Source organism: Palaemon carinicauda, chromosome 41 (genome assembly GCF_036898095.1).
Source record: "Palaemon carinicauda isolate YSFRI2023 chromosome 41, ASM3689809v2, whole genome shotgun sequence".
Classification (NCBI taxonomy): Eukaryota; Metazoa; Arthropoda; class Malacostraca; order Decapoda; family Palaemonidae; genus Palaemon; species Palaemon carinicauda.
Window position 1 is genome coordinate 54,755,493 of NC_090765.1, and position 19,582 is coordinate 54,775,074.

Sequence of the window (19,582 nt, forward strand, 5' to 3'; positions counted from 1 at the left end):
GTGACGCTCTCGAGAGAACTGATGCTTCCCGAACAAGCGAGAGTGGCCGAGATGGCGCGATCATCACAAAGCCCATGCGGTCGTCACGTGTTCGGCTGGTCGAGTACCGAATTTTTGGTCGAGCACCGCAGCAAAAATTTCTCGAAAATTTTGGTCGAACTCCGAATTGTTCGAGTATAGAGTCGTTCGACTACCGAGGTATCACTGTAGGCCCATTTCAAATTTATCCTACATGTCAAAGCTTATTGAAAAAGTCATAAGTGAGCAATTATGGGCGCATATTGATGAGTTAAAGGTATTCCCGGAAAATCAATCGGCCTACAGAGCTAATCATTCTACAGAAACTACCTTATGCTCAATAATGAATGATATGATAGGTCTTCTTGATGAGGGAAAGTGTGGAATTTTGATTATGTTAGATCTTAGTGCTGCTTTTGACACTGTTGTGCATGAGTACTTACTTGACGACTTAAAGTCTATTGGAGTGACTGAGGAAGCACTGAAATTTTTGCGAAGTTACTTAATGAATAGGAAGACTATTGTAGAAGTTTCTGGAAACCGATCCAATGAGAGAATTCTTATGAAGGGTGTACCACAGGGTAATGTTCTGGGCCCTATCTTGTTTAACATATATACTATCGAGCTATCACACATCTTGAAAAAACAAAAAGTGGGCTTTAAACTATATGCAGAAGATACTCAGTTTTACCTCTCAATTTCAACAACACAAGATACAGAGAAGAAAATTGATGAGATAATGACTGAAATAAAAACATGGATGCAGAGGAAAAAGCTCAAATTAAATGATGATAAAACAGAATGTATGTTTTTTGGCACAAAGGTGGCTTTGAAGAATTACCAGTTAATTCAAAGTATAAAAATTGGTGATGCTGATGTTGGGATTGTGCCTGTTGTGAAAAATTTGGGTGTGCTGATAGATTGTAATTTGTCAATGAGGGACCAAATTGTGAACACAGTGAAAGTGTGTAACTATCACCTGAGAAACATAGCATTTATTAGAACATATTTAACAGAGGGCAGTACAAAAATTTTAGTGATGAGTCATGTAATATCAAGGCTTGATTATTGCAATTCTCTGTACTACAAATTGCCCAATACACTACTAAGAAAGCTTCAAAATGTGCAAAACCAGGCGGCTAGACTGATAAAAGGCATTAAACTAAGGGAGAGAATAACTCCTGCATTGATCGATCTACATTGGTTACCTGTTAAGGCTAGAATTGAATTTGAAATTTGCTTGTTGACTCACAAAGCACTTACAAGTGATAAGCCTAAATATCTTCGTGATTGCTTGGTCCCCTACCCTGAAGCTACCAGCGCCGCTGTAAGAGTTAGACATGCTGATGACCCACATAGACTATTCGAAATTAGTGTGAATCATGCAATAGGAGGAAGAACGTTCATTTATGCTGCACTGAGACTCTTTAACGACCTTCCACTCGATGTCAAGAATAGCAATAATGTGGCAGCTTTCAAGAAAAACCTGAAGACTTATCTTTTTAGAAAGTGTTATAATAGTGACCTGAAAACTATTAAGCCTGAATACAAATGCTAGCAAAATAACTGATAACGATACAGAGCAAAATATTAACTGGAAAGAAATGATTTTTTCACACACCAAGGCCCGCCTGAACAGACCTTTAGTGTCTGATGGAGGGCGAGAAATAAACCCCTAAAAGTAAGTAAGTAAAAGTAAGTTGTCATCTTCATTTGTTGCTGTTTCCAGGTTGATGCATGATCCTACGACAGGTGGGGAGGAGGAACATCTGTGTTTTGTTAAGGTTTGGTTGTTCTTGTTGGATGAGCAGGACCTCGGGATCCTAAGTCTTTTGCTATCCGTGTCACAGCCTGTGGTTTTATTATTTCTTGTAATATAATCTTTTACCACATTCCTATTGTGCAAGAGGAGTTGGTGCATCTTGATGGCCCCCTGTTGAACATGGCAGGACAATGCTGAAATGTAGGTATGTGTTGAAGTAGTTTTTATTTTCTATGAGAATACAAACTTTTAAAATTCCTCTGTACAGCATTGTGTACTGTACCTTTTAAGAGGGGTTGATTGTACACAGTCTTTCCCCTCTCCTCTTTGAGAAAGTTGTTTGTTCTTCTGATTAGGGAGACAACAAACTCCTTTGCCTGATAGTGAACATTATTTCATGCTGGTGGCCACTGGTGCTGCCAGTGTGGCCAGTTTGCTGACCCCTGTTTGAAAACAGTACTGTTGTGTGGTGCCTGTGCTAGTGTCAGTGAGTGTTCCCAATGCTTCCCCTGTGACAAAACTCCCAGCGTAGGAGTTTGTGTTGCTGGGGAAGGAGCTCTTGTAGCTTCTTACTTTGAAAGAGTGCAGTCATTTTTGGTTGTCCAGTCCATGGCTCATCTGTGCCTGCAAAGAAATATTTTTTAGCAAGGGAAAGCAGAGGAAGCTTGCTCTTTATCTTCCTCTGCTACCAACATCTTCTCTCTTCGTCTCTCTTTGTCTGGCACTTCTTCCTTGAGAAGAAAATGAACAATTGAGTGGGAAGGCCTTTCACTAAAAGTTCCTTATGACTTACAGTTTAGCAATCACTCCTCCTTTGGGAGGGGATGGTACTCACCTGCTAACTGGTAATTTTTGGGTCAATCATGGAAAGCGTGAGTCAGTATTACAGTTACTCCTGTTGCTTTGGCAGTAAGTGAGCAGTCCTACTTGAACCAAAGATCAGCACTATAGGTCAGAGGAGGGTGGGGCATATGCACTCACCTTTCCTGTATGAAACTTGTCTGCCAACTGGATCCCTTGGGGTCGGTCAGCAATTGTGAGCCTGCTTTGACAACCATTGCTGTTTCATCTGTTGCAGGTGAACGGTCCTACCGATACTGATCTCCTGTATACTACAGTATAGTAGGTCGATAGGAGTATCATTCTTGCAACCTCCTTTTGCTCTTACAGAGTGTACATCCTCTAGCTGATATGGAGCCTTTGTGTTGATTGATAACTTTGAGTTTTCAATATTAAACTTACCCGATAATCATGTAGCTGTCAACTCCGTTGCCCGACAGAATTCTATGGAGGGATACGCCAGCTATCACAATACTAGAAGGGGGTGTATTTACCAGCGCCACCTGTGGCCAGGTACTCAAGTACTTCTTGTTGACACCTCCTCAATTATTCCTCTGTCGTGCTTCCGGCAAGACGTTCTGGGATACGCTTATGTTCTTGGAGTATTTTCACGACTTTGGTGAAGTATTTCTCTTTGATTTCGGCTGTCGCTTTACTGGAAAACTTCTATATTAGCTTAGTTAGCTTTTGGAATTTATTTGATTAATTTTGGTGACGAGAGAGTATGAACTCTCGTTCACCTTTCAATGGCCGACCCTTCCCTTAGACGGAAGTGTTGGTGTCTAAGAGAGTATAGACTCTCTTTCTTAATTTTGCTTAACAAAGTTATAGTTTTATTTTATATCTCTCCGCCTCTTATAGGCCTCTTCGATTAACTTCCTTTTATTATAAACTCATTAAAATTAATTTTTATATTTGTTTATATTCGACCTTCCTAATAGTAGGCGGTCTTTTACCGAAGTTAATAAACTTTGAGCCCGTCATTTCGGTTTTACCTGTTAACATATTATGCTATTTCCGCCACAGAGTTTGAAAGATTTTCTTTGACAGTCTCGTACTGTTTTCAAAGCTGAACTAACGTTTTGTTTTGTCTCTGCAGTTGTTGACGTTCAGAACGTTCAACTTGCACTCTATCGTTACGATAGAGAAAGAATGTTCACGGTTTCACGTTGCAGTAAGAGTAACCGTGTCTAGCGTTTTGTTCATTCTTTCTTTACTTAATGGTTTTGATCCTAATAAAGGAACTTTTCAGTTTTTTCCTTTAACAATAATATGTTTTAACGATATATATGATTGGGCTCTTCTCTCAGGTTCTAAGTCAAGAGAGAGAGAGAGAGAGAGAGAGAGAGAGATAGAGACGGAGGGAGAAAGAGGATAAACGTTTCATTCAAGCCTGCCAGGCGTACGAGTAACGTCATTATCGATTTTTGCTCTTCTCCCTAGTCTCTTTAGGGGAAGAAACTAAACGTTTCTAGAGTGATCTAGTGTTTAGTCTCTTTCCAACCACTGATTTATCTTTCATTAGATTTTTCTGTTACATTGTAATTCTGTTTTCGCAATTACTAACTTTGAGAAAGGATAGAATTGCGTATTTCAGGTACAAACCACTTAAGTTTCGAGTTCAGTGAAATAAGTGCAAACAGAAATCAAAGTGATAAGTGATTAGTGCGTGAGGGTACTTTTGTGCGCGCCAGTCGTCCTCCCAGTCCGGGACCTCTTGCAAGCTCCCAAGCCCAGGGGAGAAGCAATGTCGAAGGGCATAAGGGTTCAGCAGGCCTTGATCGGCGCACAGAAGTATTCTCGGTGGTTGTGGGCGTGTCTTACCGAGACCGTCACTCCCACCCGCAGACGATTGAGCCCTTATTTTGCTCGTCTGCAGAAGAGATTAGGGGAGAAAATAAAGGCAGAGTAACGCTGGTCTCAGGTCTCAAGACTTCTTAAACGTTAAGTCCAGACCTATGCCAGACGTACGAAGTTAAAGTTCACAACCCGAATGCAGTCGTTGGGTTAGCTCTGACTCTCCTAAGTCATCAGTTGGTTACACTCCGACTTAGAGGAGTAAGGTTCTGCCACAACAGATCTCTGCTGTTAAGGCTTTACCTCAGCAGAAATTAGTGTCTGCCGACCCCAAGTTAACTCTACTGCAGTCCATACAGTCACAACTTTCGGTCTTGATGCGTGAGTGTCGGGCTGAGAGTGTTGCACCGCCTGCACTCCCTCCACCTGTTCTCGCTGCACCTGTGCTCGCCCAGCCTGCACCTGCTCCGCCTGGTCGCAGCACCATCTGCCAGGCGTACGATGTTGTGAACTCTACTACAGTCCATGCAAGCACAGTTTTCGGACTTGATGAGTGAGTGTCGGGCTGAGAGTGTTGCTCCACCGCCTCCGCCTACACTCCCTCCTCCTACACTCGCTCCGCCTGATCACAGTACCATCTGCCAGGCGTATGATGTTGTGGACTCTACTACAGTCCATGCAAGCACAGCTTTCGGACTTGATGCGTGAGTGTCGTGCTGAGAGTGTTGCACCTCCTGCCTGTGGTGCACCAACCTCCTGCACCCGTTCAGCCTGTGCTGCACCCGCCTGCACCGGTGGTGCACCAACCTCCTGCACCCGTTCAGCCTGTGCTGCACCCGCCTGCACCGGTGGTGCACCAACCTCCTGCACCCGTTCAGCCTATGCTGCACCCGCCTGCACCGGTGGTGCACCAACCTCCTGCACCCGTTCAGCCTGTGCTGCACCCGCCTGCACTCGCTGCACCCAGTCGCAGCTCCATCTGCCATGCGTACGATGTTGAACCACTTTCGGAGTTTGCTGTTCACAGTGTTGTTCAGCCTCAGCCTTCTTTAAGGCAACCCTTGCTTTGGGATCAGGAGAGTTACACTCTTCCTCCTCCTCCCCTTGCTGCTCCTCCAGTGGTGCAACTCTCGGTTGGGGTACAACAACCTCTCCCCTCCGTGAGTCTGTCTGCTCAACCAGCGCTGCACCGAGTTCAACCCTCATCTAGGCAAGCTCATCTACACCATGCACTTGCGCCTCAGGAGCCTCAGCTTGCTAGAACTTTACCTTGTTCTGCGCAGCCTCAACCTTCTCATGCTCCACTCATCTCTCAGGAACAGGAACGGACTACTCCGCCTCCGTCCTCCGCTCAGCTGGTACAATCCTTGGGTGCAACTCTTGCTAGGAGTCAACCTCCTTCACCCTTGCACCTGCCTTCTGCTCCGTCTGTTGTTCAGCCTATGCAGTCTGAACCTCAGGTTTTCCCTCAAGTTGAGGAAACCTCTGTTGTTGTTCCAGCTCGTTCTGACTCTGCTGTTCAGCATACCATGGTTTAAACCCCATGCAAGCATGCATTAAGCACTCTAGCACTGGTCATGGAATTTCTGAGAAATGTTAAACACCATGCACACGCTCTGCTTTCCTTTCAGCAGGCTCTGCTTACAGCAGGCTCTTCTTCCTACATGCTCAGCATTCAGCATGCTCTGCATTCAGCATGCTCTGCATACAACATGCTCTGCATACAGCATGCTCTGCATTCAGCATGCTCTGCATACAGCATACTCTGCATACATCATGCTCTGCATACCTTACCGCATGCTTCTCAACACATCTTGGGTTGTTGCCAACTCACTAGACTGTCAAGCAGTTTCATAACGTTGCCTTCTAGTCTGCTGCTTTGCACCAGTGAACCCTCACTCAGAGAACTTAGCTTTTCTAGGATAAGGTCCCTGTAGATGAGAAAGTTCTTTTCTCCCTCCTTCTGATATTCCCTTGAGGACTCTGTCATTTGGAGGGAGCCTTTAGCTGCATAACCTCTTATGGACTTTTATTTAAGCATAACATGCTTACAGGGAAGGTAATGGTTACACTTCAGCCGCTAATCCCGTCTGTTACCACACCTGCTCCCATAGACCTTGAGCTGTGTTGCATGACATGCAGTCCAAGCTTAGTCCTTGTTAGAGGATTTTTTGTTTACGGAGTCAATGTGTCACGGGGAAGACGTTCAACAACCAACAGAAGGGACTTGTTGTGACGCAGTGGGCAACCTCAGCAACCCGTTAAGGAGTTGTCTGTACGACCCAGACAGTCTAGACAGATTCGGGTTGTCACTGTACTTCCTCGCTTGCCCATGATTGACAGTTTACAGACTGTGCAGCAGTATCATGATCTTGTGTCCGGCTCCGTCAGACGACTGGCTTTTAAGAGCTCCCTCAAGTCGTCGCTGTCTGGAGATTTTCAAATGGACTATGGATCTGACCAAGGAACTGGGCCTCCTGGTCAATTTTGAGGAGTCTCAGCTCGTTCCATCCCAGACCATTGTCTCCTTGGGTATGGATCTTCAGAGTCGAGCTTTTCGGACTTGTCCGTCGGCCCCAAGGATCTTCCAAGCCCTAGAATGCATCCAGAGCATGCTGAGAAGGAACCGATGCTTAGTCAGGCGGTGGATGAGTCTAACAGGGACACGTTCATCGCTGGCCCTGTTCATCGAGTTAGGGAGACTCCACCTCCGCCCCCTTCAGTATCATCTAGCTGCTCACTGGATAAAGGACATGACGCTAGAGACGGGCTCAGTTCCTGTTTCCGAAGAGATGAGGTCTACTCTAACGTGGTGGAAGAACAGCATTCTTCTCAAGGAAGGTCTACCATTGGCTGTTCAGTCCTCCGACCACCGTCTCTTCTCGGACGCATCGGACACGGGCTGGGGTGCGACACTGGACGGACAGGAATGCTCGGGAACATGGAATCAGGAGCAAAGGACACTTCACATCTATTGCAAGGAGTTGTTGGCAGTTCATTTGGCCTTGATAAACTTCAAGTCCCTCCAGCTTAACAAGGTGGTGGAGGTGAACTCCGACTACACCACAGCCTTGGCTTACATCTCCAAGCAGGGAGGGACTCATTCGAGGAAGTTGTTCGAGATCGCAAGGGACCTCCTCATTTGGTCAAAAGATCGAAAGCTCACGCTGGTAACGAGGCTCATTCAGGGCGATATGAATGTCATGGCAGATCGCCTCAGCCGGAAGGGTCAGGTCTTCCCCACAGAGTGGACCCTTCACAAGAATGTTTGCAGCAGACTTTGGGCCCTGTGGGATCAGCCAACCATAGATCTATTCGCTACCTCGATGACCAAGAGGCTCCTCTTGTATTGTTCTCCGATTCCAGACCCAGCAGCAGTTCGCGTGGATGCCTTTCTGCTGGATTGGTCCCATCTCAACCTGTATGCATTCCCGCCATTCAAGATTGTCAACAGGGTACTTCAGAAGTTCGCCTCTCACAAAGGGACACGGCTGACGTTGGTTGCTCCCCTCTGGCCCGCGAGAGAATGTTTCACTGAGGTACTGCAATGGCTGGTCGACGTTCCCAGGACTCTTCCTCCTAGAGTGGACCTTCTGCGTCAACCTCACGTAAAGAAGGTACTCCCAACCTCCACGCTCTTCGTCTGACTGCCTTCAGACTATCGAAGGACTCTCAAGAGCTAGAGGCTTTTCGAAGGAGGCAGCCAGAGCGATTGCCAGAGCAAGGACGACATCCACTCTCAGAGTCTATCAGTCTTTATGGGAAGTCTTCCGAAGCTGGTGCAAGGCCAATGCAGTTTTCCTCAACCAGTACCAATGTAACCCAGATTGCTGACTTCCTGTTACATCTAAGGAACGTAAGCTCCCTATCAGCTCCTACGATCAAGGGTTACAGAAGTTTGTTGGCAGCGGTTTTCCGCCACAGAGGCTTGGATCTTTCCTCCAACAAAGATCTACAGGACCTCCTTAGGTCTTTTGAGACCTCAAAGGAACGTCGGTTGTCCACTCCAGGCTGGAATCTAGACGTGGTCCTAAGGTTCCTAATGTCATCAGGATTTGAACCGCTCCAATCAGCCTCTTTTAAGGACCTCACATTAAAAAATCTCTTTTCCTCGTGTGCTTAGCAACAGGTAAAAGAGTAAGTGAGATCCACGCCTTCAGCAGGAACATAGGTTTCACATCTGAAACGGCTACATGTTCCTTACAGCTCGGTTTTTTGGCTAAAAACGAGCTTCCTTCCCGTCCTTGGCCTAAGTCGTTCGAGATCCCAAACCTGTCCAACATGGTGGGGAACGAACTGGAGAGAGTACTTTGCCCAGTTAGAGCTCTTAAGTACTATCTAAAGGTCAAAACCATTACGAGGACAATCAGAAGCCTTATGGTGTGCTATCAAGAAGCCTTCTCTACCAATGTCTAAGAACTCAGTTTCTTACTACATCAGGCTTCTGATTAGAGAAGCAAATTCTCATCTGAAGGAAGAAGACCTTGCTTTGCTGAAGGTAAGGACACATGAAGTGAGAGCTGTGGCTACTTCAGTGGCCTTCAAACAGAACCGTTCTCTGCAGAGTGTTATGGATGCAACCTATTGGAGAAACAAGTCAGTGTTCGCATCATTCTATCTCAAAGATGTCCAGTCTCTTTACGAGTACTGCTACACCCTGGGTCTATTCGTAGCAACGAATGCAGTAGTAGGCGAGGGCTCAGCCACTACATTCCCATAATCCCATAACTTTTTAACCTTTCTCTTGAATACTTTTTATGGGTTGTACGGTCGGCTAAGAAGCCTTCCACATCCTTGTTGATTTGGCGGGTGGTCAATTCTTTCTTGAGAAGCGCCAAGGTTAAAGGTTGTGATGAGGTCCTTTAGTATGGGTTGCAGCCCTGTATACTTTAGCACCTTTGAGTTGATTCAGCCTCCCAAGAGGAACGCTGCGCTCAGTAAGGAAGACGATCTTATTAAAGGCAGAGTAACGGTTCAAGTCGACTTCCTTACCAGGTACTTATTATTTCATTGTTATTGTGGATAACTGATTATATGAAATATGGGATACTTAGCTATCCTTTAATCTTGTACACTGGTTTTCACCCACCCCCCTGGGTGTGAATCAGCTACATGATTATCGGGTAAGTTTAATATTGTAAAATGTTATTTTTATTAATAAAATAAATTTTTGAATATACTTACCCGATAATCATGATTTAATCGACCCTCCCTTCCTCCCCATAGAGAACCAGTGGACCGAGGAATAATTGAGGAGGTGTCAACAAGAAGTACTTGAGTACCTGGCCACAGGTGGCGCTGGTAAATACACCCCCTTCTAGTATTGTGATAGCTGGCGTATCCCTCCATAGAATTCTGTCGGGCAACGGAGTTGACAGCTACATGATTATCGGGTAAGTATATTCAAAAATTTATTTTATTAATAAAAATAACATGTTGATTAGTGATTTTGAGCCTTGTGCAGCACGGTTATGCTTCCTCCATGAGCCGACCAATACCTTTGGGGTTGGATAATGATCATGAGCTTGATGTAATAGTCACCGCTTTTCACCTTTGAAACATTACTGAGAGTTATCGCTGAATGATACCGTAGGGTCTTGTCAGCAAGGGGAGATCATTGTGACAGTGACCACAGTTTGCTTTGGCAGTAGGTGATCATTCCATCGTGGACTGAACACCAAGTCTTAGGAGTAAGGATATACTTTGGTGTGAAGCTATTCTCCTCCTCTTACTCTTCTGATTCTGATTTTGACAATTCTCATAATAGGATAAAGTAAAAGTAGTCCAGGCAGGCCAATCAAAAGTGATCTCTCCTCTCCTTGTGAGTAGGAAATGGTTCCAATCTGGTAGCCAATCCCATGCAGATCAATGCACTAGTCCATGGGTCCCTGCAGCTATGCCAGGAGGATGTGAGCAGTTCGGTACAGGACCAATCACCTGTACTGTTGGCTAGGTAGTCAAGAAGTTTAAGCTCCCTTCCTCTCCTTTTTACTGGGGCAATAGTGTACCACTTAGGTATTCTTATTTCTCAAGGTACTTTGGTTCCTCTGAAAGAGGGGGATATCACGCTTGATACAGGTTCTATGAGATGTGCAGTGTTGACTGAGCTGAGCCAGTCAATGACTGGTCCCCACTCTAGGCTTTCGAGCACCAATCAGGCTAGTCACTCAATCCCACCCATTCACCTGAGGGAAGGTACATATACCACATTTGCTCAGAGGCAGGGATTGTTTCCTGGGCATTTAAATGAATTTTCACACCCTACCTCAAAAGGACCCAACTTAGACCAAAGTTACAGAACTTCATTAGCTCAGGAAGGAAAAAAAAATCTCAAAATACCATATCTTTTTGGATTTATGAGGTCATTAACAGTGTTATCTTCAGGATAAGGTAAGTCAGTGGGACTGGCAGAGGTATGAGCTCAAGAGGTCAGGGGAGAGGGAAAAAGCATCTTTTTGAAAGAACTTGATAGTACATTAAAAATTAGAAGCAGGTGTCTGGAAACGACAGACTACCTTCAAGGCCTACTACTTACAGGAACGCACCCACAAGTCACTAGACACGTTAACCATGCGACCTGTAGTGGTTCCTCTACAGGTAGCATCTAAGAAAGCAATTGCTCTGTCATTGTAGGGTGAGATTGAGAATGTCTGGCCTTTACTCCTTTGTTCCTTTCCCATCCTTTGGGAGTAGGAGTTGCTGGAACAGATATAATTGCAGAAGAGCTTCACTAATAAGTATCTTTTCTATTGTGAGGAAAATAGGTTTTCACTCGCCCATCCTTCTAACGAAAGGAAGGATGGATAGTAATGTAAACCCAACAATTTACTATTGCCTTACATGACAGAAATGGTACAAGTTCTTCCATAACTACCTTACAATAAACAACACCTAAAAAGAGTGTCATTGAAAGGGGATTGAAGTCATCATTCTGTTCCCAGGTGATATGAATGCCTAGACATCCTAGGATTTTAGCCAGCCTTTTGGATGATTGGGACTTCCTCTCACCTAAAGGTATGTCTTCTATTAAAGAATTCAGATTTTTGTAGTTAGGAAAAATAATAATTGCTTTTAAAACTTGGGATGTTATGAGAGTACTTGAAGTAATTTTGTATTATGTATTGTCTTTATTTTTATTAATCTCTTTTTATCCCTGGCAGATGACACTGGAAGAACTAGAACCTCTTGCTGAGAAGACTGAGATTGGAATAAGAAACCCTGGTAAAGTAAGCAAGGGAACGGAGGATGAAAACAAATCTGATGCTCTTAATTCCCTTATGACAGCTGCATTGCAGAAGCATGTGTCAAAGAAGCAAAGAAAGGTATATATACTGTAATTACTCAGCTTATGCTTGAAAAGTCTGTGACGATTAAACATTGCTAGTTGTCATGTTCTTGGGAGCAATCCTTTGATTAGAAAAAAAGTTTGTATTTATTTGTCCAAAATTTATGAAATTTGGTTAAGCCTGTAATTTTTACTAAGAGTACCATATAAACAAGTAGTGTATAGTAAAACATGCCTCTACTTTAAGATATGTATAGTATTCAAATGTCATTTTTTCTCAGGCATGCTGGTGTGAGTTGGTCAATTGTATTAGGAAATATTTTAGATATGCTGTTTGTTCCTACACAAATACAAACCCTTAGCGTATGTTTTTAGCTTGGCTGGAATTTGACTGTCAAAATTGATATCGAGGTTTCGGTAGTTACTGGCAGGGGATGGGGATGCAACCCCCTCACCAAAGTTAACTGAGTAGCCACATAATACAAGCCATCGACCTGTAAGACGAGACTTATCCTTAGGAGGGAGGAAGACCCTATAACCAAAATGGGCTTGGTTAACTACCCGGGAAATGTCGATGAACTTTGGTCTGGATTCCTGTCAACCCTCTATCTTCCCATGCATAGGGATGAAAACAGAGTTAGAGTAGGTCATCACCAAAATTGGAGTGTCAATGAAGAATCTATAGCATATCCATAGCATATGTTGTCCAGTTTATAGGCATTAGCTTATATGATTAATGAATGTATATACAACTGGTACACCATCTGCCCTGCTCGGAGGATGGGGGAAATATTTCAAATACAATACCAAATTGCAGAGAAAAGTCACTCTGGTGCATAGCAACATAATGGCACAACTGCTTCACCACAGGAGAGGGAAAGAAGGAAAAACAGCCAGTCATTCTAACCTTTCTCTCTAGACTTGCATCACAACTGCTATCGAGACACAATGCTATTTGTCCTGCAAGAGAGCTGGGCTCACTATACCCCTGTTGAGTGGCTACCATCAGTCTTTGGGAAAAAGGACCTGTGGGTATATTCCTAAGGTTGTTTTGTATTTCTAGACTCCAGCTATCATGACCTGCACCACAGACAGATTCTTCCTGAAGGCCAAAATAAGGGATTTTGACGAAGGAAAAATCTATTTCTGGGGAGAGACCTGTGTCGCACAGACAGATTCTTCCTGAAGGCTAAAATAAAGCCCATATTCCTGACTTCATATGATCTCATCGTCGAGGATCCACCTCTTTGCACATCCTCTGAGGCATAGGAGTGCCCGATGGTTTCCTGAAGCAAGAATAAAATGGCCACTTAAACTCCTAATAAAGGTCTAATGTTTATATAGTTAGGAAAAGTACAAATTACTTATTAAAATTTTTGTTTTTCTAAAGGTTATGTGTTTTAAAATTTTGAACAGTTTTTCTTTGAAAAGATCTCGCATATACAACTGTTTTCTGTTTACCATTAACAGATGGACTATTAACATTAGTATCAATTAGACATGTTGATAGACTGCAAGTGGCCCTTGTAATGAGATTTTGAGGGTAGGAAGTTGGTTTTATCCCTCTACCTTTTATTAGAACCATTAATTCTCAATATTAATCTTACCCGATGATCATGTAGCTGTCAACTCCGTTGCCCGACAGAAATCTACGGTCGGGATACGCCAGCGATCGCTATCCAGGTGGGGGTGTACACAACAGCGCCATCTGTGAGTAGGTACTCAAGTACTTCTTGTCAACAAGAACTCAATTTTTCCTCTGTCGTGCCGCCGGCAAGACCTACTTGGATACGCTGTTGATTCTGGAGTTGTTGTTCACGATTTGGTGATGTATTTACTCTAGAGTTTAGCCTTCGCTATTCAGGAAGCTTTATCATTAGCTTAGCAAGCTTTTGGAATTAATTTGGATTAATTGTTAACGAACTTTGCTAGATTTTGGAATTCCCCCTTGACTACTTCTAAATTCAAGATGTCTGACCAGTCTCAAGTCCCTAAATACAGGCAGTGTAGTGTTAGGACTTGTGCTAGGCGTCTTCCGAAGGCCTCTTTAGATCCTCACACCGTTTGTTTCAATTGTAGGGGTAAAACCTGTCAATTGGAAGATCGATGTGGGGAATGTGCTGGGCTTTCGGAATTCGATTTTAACGAATTCCTCAAAAATGCACGTAGGTTAGAGAAGGAGAGAATCAGGAGGAGTTCTTCTCGCTCTGTGGATTTTTCCTCTCCCCATGCCCCTCAACCTTTTCCTTCCCCTGTGGTGGTGACTCCCGAACCTGCTACTAGTGCTCAGCCATCCATGGCGGATATGTTGCGTGCCATTCAGGCTCTAGGTGACCGAGTGGAGTCATTGGCTAATGACCGTAATCAGCTCTTGGCAGATGTCAGAGAGCTGAAAGCGAAAAGTGCAGTGGGAAGTGTTAGTGCTAGTGATGTGAAAAGTGTCAGTGTCAGTGTTGCGCATGAGGGTACATCTGTGCGTGCCAGTCGTCCTCCCAGTCCGGGACCTCTTGCAAGCTCCCAAGCCCAGGGGAGAAGCAATGTCGAAGGACCAAAGGGTTCGGCAGGCCTTGATCGGCGCACGGATGTATCCTCAGTGGTTGCGGACGTATCTGTTCAAGATCGTCCCATCCACAAACAGACGAATGAGCCCTTACATTCCTCGTCTGTGGAAGAAGTTTCCAGGAGGAAACGATGGACCAAGGTCTCACGACCGCTCAAACGTAAGGTCCCTTCCGAGCGAGTCCAACGGCCCAGGTGTAGCCACTGGGTCAGTTCGGACTCGCTGCAGTCATCTGATGACTGCACACCTCCCAAGAGAGGTAGAGTGGTTCCACAACAGGCCTCTGCTCCGTCTGTTGTTGCTCCAACCACGGTAGACCCTAAGTGGTCCATGCTGCAGACTATGCAGTCTCAGCTTGCGGCATTCATGCAGGAGTATCATGCTGAGAAGGTTAACACTGCACCTGTTAACCTACAACCCGCCGAGGTTGTGCGCTCAGCAGATACTGCGGCTGCCTGCTCCCACACTCCACCTGTGAGAGCTCCACCACCGATGCGCAGTCCTCCCTGCCAGACGCATGTTCTTGCTGCTGTAGAGCTGCCGGGTTCCAGCACTATGCAGCTTTCTCCGCAACCCATGCGGCATGCGCCGCATGCCATACAGCATGCTCCGCATACCATACAGCATGCTCTGCTACCCACCGCAGCCCCTCCCACGCACCAACACTCTGCTTTTGTTGTTGCCAGCTCGCAGACAGACCAGCAGCGGCATGATGTTGGATCCGCAGCTACGCATGCACCCGTTCTGCCGGATTCAGCCGTTCAGCTTTCTGCTCTACCTTTGCCACTTCCTACTCAGCTTTCGGATGATGGAGTATCGGATGACGAAGCTGCACACTTGGATGAGCCACACTCTGACTTTGAAGGGCCCAAGTCTACGCCTCCCTCCTTAGACTTTCGTAAAGTCCTTGCCTTGTTCAGGGACTTGTATCCTGAGCAGTTTGTGTCTGCAACCCCTCGCTCTCCTCCCTCCGAGTTTGCTCTGGGCATGCAGTCTGCTGCGCCTGCTTTCACCAAGCTTGTTCTCGCACGATCTTCTAAGAGAGCTTTGAGGGTTATGGGAGAGTGGTTGCATTCCAAGAAGCAACTGGGAAAGACCGCATTCATCTTTCCGCCTACCAAGCTTGCTTCCAAGTCGAGCGTCTGGTATGCCACGGGAGAGGAACCCGGCTTGGGAGTTCCTGCCTCTGCCCAGGGCGACTTCTCAAGTCTGGTTGACTCTCCCCGCAGGTTGGCTATGAGACGATCGAAGATCTGCTGGTCCTTTTCCGATATGGATCATCTGTTGAAGGGAGTCTTTCGTGCCTTCGAGATCTTCAACTTCCTCGATTGGTGTTTGGGAGCCTTAAGCAGGAAGACTTCCCCTTCAGATAGGGACTCTGCCATGCTGATCATGTCCAGCATGGACAAAGCCATCCGGGATGGGTCTGGTGAACTTGCGGCTTCGTACGTGTCGGGAGTGCTCAAGAAGAGAGAACATCTTTGCTCCTTCTTATCGGCTGGTTTCACTCCTTGCCAGAAGTCAGAGTTGTTGTTTGCTCCTCTCTCCAAGTGTCTGTTTCCGGAGGAGCTAATTAAGGGGATGGCTGCCTCTCTTATCCAGAAGGATACCCATCATCTGATGGCATCTTCTGCACGTAAGGCTAAAACCTTACCTTCCGTGCCTAGACCCTTCCGCCCTGCAGCAGTGGACACTCCTGCAACTCGGTTCATCCCGCCCTTTCGTGGCAGAACCTCCAGCAGAGGAGGTACCCGTGCCGACAGTCACCGTGGCAAATCCAAGAAGGGTTCCAAGTCCGCAAAAGGCAAGTTCTGACTTTCTTCCTCTCCAGACAGCAGTGGGAGCCAGACTCAAGACCTTCTGGCAAGCTTGGGAGAGCAGAGGTGCAGACGCTCAGTCTGTGAAGTGGCTAAGGGAGGGATACAGAATTCCGTTCTGCCGCAGTCCCCCTCTAGCTACATCTCCCATCAACCTCTCTCCCAACTACGAGGAGAAGGACAAGAGGCTAGCGTTGCAACAAGAGGTGTCGCTCTTGCTACAAAAGGAAGCGGTAGTCATAGTCCGGGACCATCAATCCCCGGGCTTCTACAACCGTCTCTTCCTGGTAGCGAAGAAGACAGGAGGTTGGAGACCGGTGCTGGACGTCAGTGCTCTCAATGCTTTTGTCACCAAGCAGACGTTCACGATGGAGACGACGAAGTCGGTCCTAGCAGCGGTCAGGCAGGAGGACTGGATGGTCTCGTTAGACCTGAAAGACGCGTACTTTCACGTCCCCATCCATCCAGACTCCCAACCTTTCCTAAGGTTCGTCTTTGGAAAGGTTGTGTACCAGTTCCAAGCCCTGTGCTTTGGCCTAAGCACGGCACCTCTTGTGTTTACCAGACTGATGAGGAATATTGCGAAATTCCTTCACTTGGCAGACATCAGAGCCTCCCTCTATTTAGACGACTGGCTTTTAAGAGCTCCAACAAGTCGTCGCTGTCTGGAGAATCTCAGATGGACTATGGATCTGACCAAGGAACTGGGCCTCCTGGTCAATATAGAGAAGTCCCAGCTCGTCCCATCCCAGACCATTGTCTATCTGGGTATGGAGATTCAGAGTCGAGCTTTTCGGGCTTTTCCGTCGGCCCCAAGGATCAATCAAGCCCTAGAATGCATCCAGAGCATGCTGAGAAGGAACCGATGTTCAGTCAGGCAGTGGATGAGTCTAACAGGGACACTTTCATCGCTGGCCCTGTTCATCGAGTTAGGGAGACTCCACCTCCGCCCCCTTCAGTATCATCTAGCTGCTCACTGGATAAAGGACATGACGCTAGAGACGGTCTCAGTTCCTGTTTCCGAAGAGATGAGGTCTACTCTAACGTGGTGGAAGAACAGCATTCTTCTCAAGGAAGGTCTACCATTGGCTGTTCAGACCCCCGACCACCGTCTCTTCTCGGACGCATCGGACACGGGCTGGGGTGCGACACTGGACGGACAGGAATGCTCGGGCACATGGAATCAGGAGCAAAGGACACTTCACATCAATTGCAAGGAGTTGTTGGCGGTTCATCTGGCCTTGATAAACTTCAAGTCCCTCCAGCTAAACAAGGTGGTGGAGGTGAACTCCGACAACACCACAGCCTTGGCTTACATCTCCAAGCAGGGAGGGACTCATTCGAGGAAGTTGTTCGAGATCGCAAGGGACCTCCTCATTTGGTCAAAAGATCGAAAGCTTTCGCTGGTAACGAGGTTCATTCAGGGCGATATGAATGTCATGGCAGATCGCCTCAGCCGGAAGGGTCAGGTCATCCCCACAGAGTGGACCCTTCACAAGAATGTTTGCAGCAGACTATGGGCCCTGTGGGGTCAGCCAACCATAGATCTATTCGCTACCTCGATGACCAAGAGGCTCCCGATGTATTGTTCTCCGATTCCAGACCCAGCAGCAGTTCACGTGGATGCCTTTCGGCTGGATTGGTCCCATCTCGACCTGTATGCGTTCCCGCCGTTCAAGATTGTCAACAGGGTACTTCAGAAGTTCGCCTCTCACAAAGGGACACGGCTGACGTTGGTTGCTCCCCTCTGGCCCGCGAGAGAATGGTTCACCGAGGTACTGCAATGGCTAGTCGACGTTCCCAGGACTCTTCCTCTAAGAGTGGACCTTCTGCGTCAACCTCACGTAAAGAAGGTACACCCAAACCTCCACGCTCTTCGTCTGACTGCCTTCAGACTATCGAAAGACTCTCAAGAGCTAGAGGCTTTTCGAAGGAGGCAGCCAGAGCGATTGCCAGAGCAAGGAGGACATCCACTCTCAGAGTCTATCAGTCTAAATGGGAAGTCTTCCGAAGCTGGTGCAAGGCCAATGCAGTTTCCTCAACCAGTACCACTGTAACCCAGATTGCTGACTTCCTGTTACATCTAAGGAACGTAAGATCCCTATCAGCTCCTACGATCAAGGGTTACAGAAGTATGTTGGCAGCGGTATTCCGCCACAGAGGCTTGGATCTTTCCACCAACAAAGATCTACAGGACCTCCTTAGGTCTTTTGAGACCTCAAAGGAACGTCGGTTGTCCACTCCAGGCTGGAATCTAGACGTGGTTTTAAGGTTCCTAATGTCATCAAGATTTGAACCGCTCCAATCAGCCTCTTTTAAGGACCTCACATTAAAAACTCTTTTCCTCGTGTGCTTAGCAACAGCTAAAAGAGTAAGTGAGATCCACGCCTTCAGCAGGAACATAGGTTTTACATCTGAAACGGCTACATGTTCCTTGCAGCTCGGTTTTTTGGCTAAAAACGAGCTTCCTTCCCGTCCTTGGCCTAAGTCGTTCGAGATCCCAAGCCTGTCCAACTTGGTGGGGAACGAACTAGAGAGAGTACTTTGCCCAGTTAGAGCTCTTAGGTACTATTTAAGAAGGTCAAAGCCATTACGAGGACAATCAGAAGCTTTATGGTGTGCTATCAAGAAGCCTTCTCTACCGATGTCTAAGAACGCAGTTTCTTACTACATCAGGCTTCTGATTAGAGAAGCACATTCTCATCTGAAGGAAGAAGACCTTGCTTTGCTGAAGGTAAGGACACATGAAGTGAGAGCTGTTGCTACTTCAGTGGCCTTCAAACAGAACCGTTCTCTGCAGAGTGTTATGGATGCAACCTATTGGAGAAGCAAGTCAGTGTTCGCATCATTCTATCTCAAAGATGTCCAGTCTCTTTACGAGAACTGCTACACCCTGGGACCATTCGTAGCAGCGAGTGCAGTAGTAGGTGAGGGCTCAGCCACTACATTCCCATAATCCCATAACCTTTTTAACCTTTCTCTTGAATACTTTTTATTGTTGTTCTTTTGGTTGTACGGTAGGCTAAGAAGCCTTCCGCATCCTGGTTGATTTGGCGGGTGGTCAAATTCTTTCTTGAGAAGCGCTTAGGTTAGAGGTTGTGATGAGGTCCTTTAGTATGGGTTGCAGCCCTTCATACTTCAGCACCTAGGAGTCGTTCAGCATCCTAAGAGGACCGCTAGGCTCAGTAAGGAAGACGTACTTAAAAAAGGCAGAGTAATAGTTCAAGTCGACTTCCTTACCAGGTACTTATTTATTTTATGTTTGTTATTTTGAATAACTGATAAAATGAAATACGGGATACTTAGCTTCTTTGTTAACATGTATGCTGGTCTCCACCCACCACCCTTGGTGTGAATCAGCTACATGATCATCGGGTAAGATTAATATTGAGAAATGTTATTTTCATTAGTAAAATAAATTTTTGAATATACTTACCCGATGATCATGAATTAAAGAACCCGCCCTTCCTCCCCATAGAGAACCAGTGGACCGAGGAGAAAAT

The 19,582-nt window shown here is 46.1% G+C and overlaps 1 protein-coding gene across 3 annotated transcripts in view; it reads left to right on the forward strand.

Annotated features, from left to right (window-relative positions):
• Window positions 1-19,582, forward strand: part of LOC137632668 (jouberin-like) — a 110,309-nt gene that overhangs the window by 12,107 nt on the left and 78,620 nt on the right. For 2 of the 3 annotated variants that reach the window (XM_068364748.1, XM_068364747.1), the window contains exons 2-3: window positions 11,359-11,431; window positions 11,578-11,739. In XM_068364748.1, coding sequence (XP_068220849.1) covers window positions 11,405-11,431; window positions 11,578-11,739 — 189 coding nt within the window. In that variant the 5' untranslated portion in view covers window positions 11,359-11,404. The remainder of the gene's footprint in view (window positions 1-11,358; window positions 11,432-11,577; window positions 11,740-19,582) is intronic. The other variant, XM_068364749.1, reaches the window with a different exon arrangement.